Here is a 10,534-nt window from a genome sequence, read left to right on the forward strand (position 1 = left end):
TTGCGCATGGCAATAAACCTTCAGGACACAGCAAATTGTTCCTTTGTCGAAAAGGGATGTCCCAAAAAAAGGGTTTACTATAATAATAATGTTTAGATTTTGAATAAATACAGTATTTAAAAGTGCAGATAAAGTTTATTTCCATATCTTATACACAATTTCAATCATTTATAAACAATAAATATATCTTTTTCTTTTACTATAGTATTATTACACATAGTTTACAATAATAAATTTCACAACATGACTTAACTTAATTCAGATTGATGGAATGTTCAGACCACATCAGGTCAAAGTTTAACCTATGTCACTGCTACGCCTCGCATCTAGAGTTCATAAATTCATCAAGGTAGTGTTCTCCCAGTATTATAGAAATCAATTCTGGAATTAAGCTTGAGTAGGAATAAGCTATCATATCTTATCTTATTATCAATAATCCTACAATTGACAAAATATAGTTTCTGATTATCCTCCTCAGTCAACTCTCCCATTCTCGGGGACACCTTTGAGCTGGCCAATTACTGTATGTCTGGTTTTCCAGAAAGCCTGGTATTCGGAATGTGCTTTTAATGTTAAAAAGGAATTCCGTATCTTTTGGTCTGGTATTGGGAGAGTTTCTGGTTTTCTGTGTTTACAACTTACTAGATAAGTGTTTATTTTATGTTATATTTTCTTACACTGTTTTTAATACCGGTTGGAAGCAGTTTATTCCGTTAAATCATGCTGGTAAACCGGTTTTGGCAGAACACTGTAGGGGCTAGATCTACTATTTTATTTTTGACTTGGTCAGTGTTGCTGAGAGGCTTCCATTGGGATAGCTATCTGACGATGCATGTTTAAACATTTCCTGTGAACATTGGGCCTGTTTCTGCTGCAAAAACTGTTTAATAACTGAGTGAATAAATTACCCCCAATTAATTAATAATGAAAATTTTAAAAATCATTGGTTTTTCAAACGTGCAACTCTTAGATGCAACGCAAAATAACAATTATTTGATTGACAGTATAGTATAAAGTTTGACCGCCTGATCGCATTGCATTTTGGGTAATGTTTTTGTCAACGACCAGATCACTTATTTAAACGGATTATTTGGGAGCACAAATTTAGCAGAAATGCAGACGGTTTAAAAATTATATTTTGAATAAACTGTTTATTCAGCACTATGCAGCAGAAACAGGCCACTATCAATCTACGTCTTATCAACAATGGCAAATCACTAGACTACATGCCTATTGAGTCAAAAAGTCATTCTGCATATGCATATATATAAGTGGAAAGGTCACTACGGTACAATAATATAAAGTGAAAAACTCTAAACCTGCACACTCATCAAAATAATGCTAAAATAAACAAACTGTTACGTTTTTTTAAAACCCAAATATACATACTTTTAGAATAAACCTTCGGGCCAGTAAATTAGTTTTTTAGTGGCCCGAATTCAATTTACTTGTTTTGTATCATGATTAGTTTTTAAAATTAACTCTTCCACAGTTTTAAATGTTCATTTATTTAGCACATTTTGTTGTTAAGTGCTCTTAATTTAAAATTATATGATACAGTATTTACAATGTCATAGCTATAAAACTTAATAGTGCATTTAAATTAAGGCAACTCGAAGAAACTCCTTAAAACATTAATTTTTTAAAAATTAATAAAATAAAAACTAAAAAAAAAAATGGAATAAGTTATAAAAAGAAATAAAATTAAACCCCCAAACTAGCTGTGAAAGACGGGCACCACAATGACTTCGAGCTTTTCGATAATCAACATGATCATTGTGGGAACTTGACGATATAAAAATGTTATAAAAAATATTATGTAAAACCATTCTGTGAATTTATTTCAAATGTGCCAGAGACAAGAACAACAAGCCGTTGGCTCATAGCAGACGCCTGTCCGTTCTTTGCGATTCAATACAGAGTTTGGAAAGAAGTAGTTCAAGAGCCAAAATGGTATCATTACCATTAAAAATGCTGAAAAAGAAAAATAATTTGTGTGTTCAAAATAAATATGTAACAAAAAAAATTGAATTATACAAATAATGAATGTTCTGTATTTGTTGAATGGTGAGAATATAATCTTTGAAAAAGATTGATTTCTCTATTTAATGAGGTGGTGTCGAATGAAATATTTTTATCATTAAAATAGACTTTGAATCATTGACTATAAGGCTAGACTTGGAAAATAATGAATGTCTTAAATTTGTGCAATGGAAGAAATTATTCATTCGGTGAAAGATGACAATTTGTTCTATTTTCACCGTATTAAATTATTTGTACCAATGCACTCATAAACATTCAATAGTTGTTTAATATAGTATACTTTTATTTTCATACAGTAACAATATAAAAAATAAACCATATTTAAGTCAAAAGAGGCTCAAAAAGTAAAAAAATTTCGCCTATCAAATCATTTGTTAGGCCTAATGATGAATTACTTACCGAAAGATGTTACAGTGAGAACTGCAGCTGAAACAGACAGATAGTAAAGCTCCAGGGTGTTGTTTCTCTGATGGAAAAAAAAAACAATCCAATTTACAAATAGCAAGAGCAATTAGAGATTACATACCTCCGCCAATGTATAAAAAAACTATGTAGTATCAGACAATCATCACACAGCCTAGGCCCTAAAAGTGATCCAGAATTAGGATGGCCATTTAAAGTAAGCTTTAGGCTGGGTGAAAGGCCTTTGGTCCTTGCCAATTTCCATCAGAGGTGGATTTAGAGAAAAGGGAGGAGGTATGGGTTTCAGGCCTTTCACCCACCCTTTATACTTCACTTGAAAAGAATTTAAGTACACAAACCATTTACCACACTATACTTACACAATCAACAGCTAATGAAGCGAAAACAGTTAGAGTTAAGCCCATTACAAAAGCTATGACACCAAAGATGTGAAAAGCTAGCTTCACCTCCCATGGTACAGGGTCCATCAACGAGAATATAAAACTGAAGCCTGGAAGAAACAAGCAAATTAACATATTTTAAAGCTCTGTTTACACTATCACATTTTATGTGGCAAACAAATGTAATGTGCCCATATTGGGACACTGCCATATTTGGGTCCATGAGCTTAAAACTAGTAAGGAATTATGTGTAAAGAGAAGTCACCCTAAAATCTGTGTGGGTGCAATTTTCTGTATATTTTTACTGTTTTATTTATATAATGATACGCCAGTTTCCATAACAAATTTCTGTTAATTCTTTTTAATGGACAAATAAAGATACTATGACTATGACTAAAAAAGTAAATTTTATTTGATAATATACATACCAATCATGAAGAAAGTAAAAACAATGGAGACAATAAGAAAATCAAATAAATGCTGGCCACAATACCGAGTTGAATGCTCCCTACAAAGTAAAAACAATATTATTCAAATGACAATAACACGACGATACACGTTCTAACACCCTAAAGCTCTGTCTACACTATCAAACTAGTTTGATGATAAAAAAATGTGTGATGTGCTCAAATATGGTAGCGATGTGGCATTATCGTGTCAATATATGGACACATCACATTTTTTGTCAAATAAAGTTTGATATTGTAGATAGAGCTTATAAGATTGTGAGTGTTAAATTGCTATCAATGGAAAACCACACCATGTTGGAACTTGGTACAATTTGATTCTTTTTAAAATGCAATTGAAGTTTTGTGTCATTTCGTATCTATACCAAAAACTGAACTCGGCTAGTAGACATGTTGGTTTTTTAAAAGCATGCATTTCAATTAGAAATCTTTGGTATTTGTTACCATTTTTCAGTTCGTGATATTTGGATAATAAAATGAATGTCCTTTTTGTTGAGTTATTAAAGGCAGTAATTTACCAGCCATTATGTTTACTTTGGAAGTCGGTCGGTTGGTTTAATTTATTGCATAATTTACATTTGACGTACATTTTCCCAAAGGTTTTATTATTTTGGATAATTACCTGGACAATACGAACAATTGAGGAAACAGCAACCCGAATGAAAACAGAACAATTACAATTCGACTGAAAATAAATAAAAGTTATTCAATAGAAAGATATAGAGCATTAATACAGCCCAAAGGCTGAATTGCAAAATATTTTTTTTTAAATAAAAAAAATTAATATACAGGACATTCAAATATTAAACAATTTAAAATCTGGAACTACTGTACACTTCAGTTTAATTATAACAACTTGTAATACAGCTTAAAAAGTTTTGTTGATAATAATTAGTATTAAAGATAAAAACGTACATTTTAAGTCTGTTGTTTTTCGGGAACCAACGTATCAAGTGATAAACAACATGAGCGAAAGTATACCACCACATCTTCAAGCAGTTCTGAAAGGAAATGAGTTTAATTTACTGCCACAGCTCTTATGTATGTAGGTAGCCTAGGCTAGTCCTACGGCCGGCTAGGCAAGGGCCAAGGCGCGGCCTAGCTACCTAGTAGTAGGCCTAGGCTATGCCTAAAAAATAGTAATATGTAGCAAGAATATCCTTAAACAGAACTATTGATTAATAAAGCCTTTAAAAAGTAATTTACCAATCACTTTTCACTCACTGGGCCTAACACTAACTAGCTCTCCGATCGATCCGCCATTAATTCTCCTCAAAGCTTCACCGTGATGTCATCGTTACCAGGCTACATAAGTTGAGGGCGTTAGTCAATCAAGCAGATTTCGTGCAATTTAATTTATTAACAAAATGTTTTATGCAACGAATTACATTATTGCATTGTTTAGAGTTTAATACTTTCAAATTTATGTTCATGTATGTTACTGGAACAGTTTTAATTAATTTAAACCCTTTCAGTTAAATGCAAAAAATACTTTTAAAAATGTCTAGTCCCTATAATTAGGCTTCCCACGCGGTTCCTCTTTTTACTGATGGTGTTCAGTATTAAAACAGCACATTACAAGTTATAATTAATGTTGCTTATATTTTAATTATTTGAACCAGGTGCTAACATTATAGGCCTAAATGATTAAGTGAAAAAAAAGTCCCGCAAAAAAGTATTATAGGCGGATGGTTTGATAAAGCTGATAATGATATTGCAATAAGTCGTAGAAAAAAATTAACGCACGAAGTTCATGTATTGTCCCTTTGTCAAATTCCAAAAAAATAAAAAATAAAAGATTTCGAAAAAAGTGGGTCATTTTGAAGTATCATAATAGTTATTAACTTTCACAAAAAATTTGTCGAAAAAAAATATCATTTAACTGAAATACAGACGTTTTTTGGTTCAAAAAATTTGACTTCCAGTCAAAGTTTTCAATCAAAACATACCTCATACAGCAACGCGCTTATTTGGCTACTCTGTATGCATACTCATAAAACTTCCTCGCGATCTGTGTGAAAACACCTTCTCAACCGTGACGAGTTGTAAACAATCCTAATCAGCATATGCAGAATGCGTACTTGTGGTTTGAAATCTTTGTTTACTTTCGCTCGCGACGATTTTCCAGACGAAATGTAATCAAACTAATTTAACTGTTAATTACGTAAACTTGTTGCTTTTGACTCGAATTTTCGACTTAAAGTGAATAACTTTAATATTACTTTGATATGGCGAATTAAAATTTAGAATATTTTGACCTTCATTTTTTTGTGTTTGAAGGGACAATACATCTTTAAAAGAATAGATAAAGATAATGCACTTCAGAATTTCTTTGGAAAAATTATCTGGAAAAACGTGCCTATACTTAAGTTGCTAATAAAGGTGGACCAAGGGGTAAAAACTTATGGAAGCCGAAGTTCAAAACATAAACAGGCCGGGGTGGTCAGTTTTATTAAACACCTAAAACACACGGGAAACGCTAGGAAAATGCATGCCTATAGGCCTATGTCTGATTGCACTACTTACTAAAACGTCAAGGTGTACGCTCATAACTAGATTTAATTCGTCACTATGACGAATTATAGGTTATAGGCCTATAATGCATTGATTTAAATTAAGATAATTAATTTTTAAAAGTTATTTTGATTGATTGCTTGATTTTGTCAGAATCTTTAATTATTTATAACATAGGATCTTGCTAACGCAAATACAATAGTCGGTACCACAATCCGATCAAAGATCCCTCTGCGTAAAATGTCATAAACCACATAATAATAAAGACATAAAATGGCCCTAAGTTATTTTTTCTCTAGATTTCATTTTAAATCATGGATATAATCTATAGGCCTACACTAAGAAATAAAATTGAACAAACAATACGGATGATAAAAAAAAATTATTTTGTTTCGTTTCCCAAGGTGAAACTCGATCTCGGTACCTTGAATGCTATATAGGCCTAGCCGCGATAATCACAGACCACCGAGCTACACACAATTCTGAATGAAAGTTGAAGATCAGAAAGATTCTCCGTGTATTTTTCTATGCAGTAGTAGGCCTAGTATAACCACTTTGGTGGAGATAGATTATACACCGGAAGAAGAAGGTTAATGTTAAGTTTGTATGTATTCAATATGCAATTAATAATGACGTAATCAACGTTTTCCTCTTAATTTCATAATAACTCATAAAATAGATAGGGGTTCCCGAGCATTCTGACGATCTATATTTAATTTCAAAATTTAGCATAATTTTCACCATTTTGTTAACTTACACGTGCGTAGCCTGTTACATATCTGACGTTAGGGCCTACTCGTATAACGCAATTTGTTGAAAGCAGTGGTGGCTGCAGGATCTCCGACACGGGGGATAAATTCCCAGACGGTGTGTGGGGGGGGGGGGGGAGGCATTAGCGTAATTTGAGGCCGTTTTAATCAGATTTTGGGTAGCCAACTTTATAATAAACATTCGGAATTATGACCTTCTGGCCTTGTCCGTATGTCATAATCACTATCGGAAGAGCCTAAATCCGTTTGAGCACATATTTAAACGCATGCGCACCTAATGTATGTAATGTGATTAATGGACACTGCCAAGTTCGATTATCTATATTATCTGATTTGTGTTTTGATTATTCACCATTTCCTTTAGTTTGTTGACTTGACAACAAACGTGATGACCTTATTTGGTTATTTACTTAATGAGGTATCTTTCTATTATTATTACATCATTGTGTGAAAGTTAACACTGAGCCGAGATAACAAACACACACGTCACCGGACTTGCATCAGTCTAAACCAAAACTACGACTTCAGCACTTACTGCGGTATTACGACACAAACAGTTTAGCCTACCTCACTTCTACTACTTAAGGTTGATGATGGCTTTTCTTGGCTTAGAAACAACTACATGGCTGCTCGTTTTGTGTGTTGTAATTCTACTGTATATCTATGGCATATGGGGTTTATCCTATTGGAAAGATCAAGGTGTGCCTGGACCAAAACCACTGCCCTATCTTGGAAATGGTGTTGAAATATTCTTTACAACCGGTATGCACCAAAGTCAATTGAAGTACATTCTAAAGCATGGTCCTGTTGTTGGTATATACGAAGGAAGAAGACCACATATAATAATAGGAGATTTGGATAAACTCAGACAAATACTTATCAAGGATTTTGACAATTTTCAAGATCACAGAACGGTTGGTGACCTCGATATGAAACCTTTTGATAAGGGGCTGACTCAGTTAAAAGGCCATGAGTGGAAGAGAATTCGAAATACAGTTACTCCGACCTTCAGCTCAGGTAAGCTTAAAATGATGGTGCCATTGATAAATGCAGCTTGTCAAAGTCTACCAGAAAGAATTGGGGACCTTATTAAAGAAGGGAAAGATATCAACGTAAAGGACGTGTATGGTTGCTTGATGATGGATGTTGTTTCTAGCACAAACTTTGGACTTCAGCTTGACTCTGTGAAAAATCCAGAAAACCCATTTATCAAAAACATAAAGACAATGCTTAATGGAGGGCAGATATGGATGTTTGCCCTTGCTATGATGATACCTGGATTCGGAAAATTGTGCAACTCAATAGGCTTAGGTGTCTTTTCTAAAAGCGCAATTAAATTCTTTATGGATGTAACCGAACAAGTTGTCGAAGGACGAAAAAAGGACCCAAGTGACAAACGAATTGATTTCATTCGATTGATGATTGATGCGCATGATATGGACATCACAAAAGAGGAAGATGGGCTCAAGATCAGTTTTGATGAAAATGCAGAAAGTGTACCAAAAAAGAAACTTTCAACCGAAGAGATGATGGCTCAATCTTTATTTTTTATAGCTGCTGGCTATGACACAACCAGTACTCTATTAAGTTTCATTTCTTACGCAATGGCTCTTAATCCTGACATACAAGATAAGCTTGTTAACCACATTGAAGACATATTGAAAGGTAAAGACACAGTGACATATGAAGATGTAAGTAAAATGGAATATTTGGACCAGATCATTCAAGAAACCCTGAGGATGTATCCTTCTGCTCCTTCGACAGACAGGCTTTGTACCTCAACGTGGACGGATGGTGACCTTACAATTGAAAAGGGTGTTGGAGTAGTCGTTCCAATTTGGGCAATCCATCACAACCCTAGTATCTGGCCGGAACCAGAAAAGTTTGACCCCGAGCGATTTAGCAAGGAGAACAAGGAAAAACACCACCCAATGTCTTGGATTCCATTTGGACATGGGCCTAGGAACTGTGTTGGTATGCGATTTGCTCTGACAACAGTTAAATTTGCAGTTGTGCACATATTCCGAAAGTATCGATCCGTTCCAGTTAAGAATACCCCTATTCCTATAGAATCCAAAAAAAGTGACATCGGCCAGGTTATTCCAAAGAGTGGTATTCCACTTGGTTTTGAGAAGATGCAGTAGTCAAGTCAATACTGCACATTTTCAGAAGAATCCAATTACAACATCCATGCAATGATTGTAAATTATTTGACAAATTTTACCCTATTACCGGTTGTGGTTTTGATTTATGAACAAATTTTAAAATAAAATAATAATAAACATTGACTTAAATTTACTTTGAGAAAAAGTAGTTTTGAGAGTAGCTAAGTCTTGGAAACTACAAAAATAAAACATTATTTTAAAATTCACTGATTCACTCCACCTATAAATTATACTTTTGTGCAAAATATTGCATTTCCTGATGACAAAAATGTTAATACTGTAATAATAATAGGTTACAGAAAAAAATTACAATTTTGAACTTTAAATGAAATCATTTGCAGTAGGCTTATACTATTACTGTATAAAAACGAATCAAATAAAGATCACATTTCCAGTTTGACTTGTGCATGCTTTATTTTGGGTTTAACAAATTGTATTCAACATCTACCTTTTAGATCATGCATACACAGCACATGGCTTTCACTATGATGAAGCCTCGTTTGTACAAAACATTTGTTGGTCAAACAAATTTGGTAGCAGCGTTCGTAAGCAGAAAAAATAATTAGACACTATGGCAAGTTCCGCGCCATGCCAGTCTTTATAAAAACATTTATTGATGAGGCGAAAATCGACCATATCTCTTTTAATTGTTTAGCGTCCACAAAATAATACGACGCACCTCTTCTCTTAAACTTGCCCCAAGTCTCTAGTTATTTCAAGTCTTTTTGAAGTTTCTCTGAACCTGAAATGTAGTATACATATGAAACGCCATATGTGCAAAAATATTTATCTTTTTACTAATATTAGGTCAAAACTCTGTATGTACCCCAGACTACTCTTCTCTGTGGAACATGGTCTACACAAACCCCCATATTTTCGAGCGTCTAACAACTTTTCTGGACCCAATCAAACGTTTTCTCCAAGACCAGTTGTTCAGTCAAAGTTTATATTCTCTGCTTTGGTACACGACATGTTAAAGCCATCCTGGTTTTAGTGGAACAGCTTTACCGCCGGTCGTTGCAAATCAAAAAGCCTAATTAGAATTCTCTGAAAACTAAAACAGCCTACAACTACCATTGGGGCATTATTAAAGCAGAACTAAATAATGCAGTGTGTAATGTTTTTTTCACCTTTCTTTTCCGGTCACATAATCAATTTTACTTATTTGAGGGGGTGAAGAGACACAAGCAAGGCTTTCACTGTTTCTATATACAAATATCGACACCAGAATCGATCATACAAGCCTACCAAACCACAGACTTGTAACAAATTAAAAAAGGGTCCTATAAAAAAGAAAACCTTTCTTCTTCCTCAACTAAAATTATTTATTGGTACTATGTCTATTACATATGTAGGCAAAAAGTAAAATTAATAAATAAACTACATTGTATTCAACTCATAATAATTCTTAAAAATTAAGACAAACTTTTCTAATTAAAAATATTCAAATCTCATCAACTGATCTTTTGTCTTTTTTATGTCATATTTCAAACCAAAATGAAATGAAACTATGGTAGAAAATGACTATAATTTATGAAAAATCAAACGTTAAATGAATAAAAACAAAAGAAAACAAATAGTGTCCCATTTACAGTTACATTTCGGTACCAGGCATATTTTTAAGTGATGTCCATTTCTCTTGATAATTTGTAAAAAATACATTCAAACTCGCCACGATCCTTTACAATACACCATATAGTATCCAACTCAACAGTGATGTCATAATCAAAATGCTGAAACATAAAAAAATATGTATAAATACGGAGTATTTT

General features: G+C 33.4%; 1 protein-coding gene and 1 pseudogene across 2 annotated transcripts; one reads left to right on the forward strand and one right to left on the reverse strand.

The window, feature by feature from the left end:
• Positions 1–115: 115 nt before the first annotated feature.
• LOC140045123 (uncharacterized) lies at positions 116–4,773 on the reverse strand. 2 transcript variants are annotated; one of them, XM_072089880.1, is made up of 7 exons: positions 4,538–4,773; positions 4,229–4,314; positions 3,936–3,998; positions 3,275–3,354; positions 2,826–2,956; positions 2,443–2,509; positions 116–1,974 (listed from the first exon to the last, which is right to left on the reverse strand). In XM_072089880.1, the coding sequence occupies exons 2-7, from the start codon at positions 4,300–4,302 to the stop codon at positions 1,844–1,846; spliced, it is 546 nt and encodes a 181-aa protein (XP_071945981.1). In that variant the 5' UTR covers positions 4,303–4,314; positions 4,538–4,773; the 3' UTR covers positions 116–1,843. The 2 variants fall into 2 exon arrangements, with proteins under 2 accessions (XP_071945981.1, XP_071945980.1); XM_072089879.1 differs by having other exon boundaries at positions 4,520–4,574.
• A 2,094-nt stretch (positions 4,774–6,867) lies between these two features.
• LOC140043786 (cytochrome P450 3A24 pseudogene) lies at positions 6,868–9,102 on the forward strand (annotated as a pseudogene).
• Positions 9,103–10,534: the final 1,432 nt, after the last annotated feature.

Source organism: Antedon mediterranea, chromosome 3 (assembly GCF_964355755.1).
Source record: "Antedon mediterranea chromosome 3, ecAntMedi1.1, whole genome shotgun sequence".
In the NCBI taxonomy this organism is placed as follows: Eukaryota; Metazoa; Echinodermata; class Crinoidea; order Comatulida; family Antedonidae; genus Antedon; species Antedon mediterranea.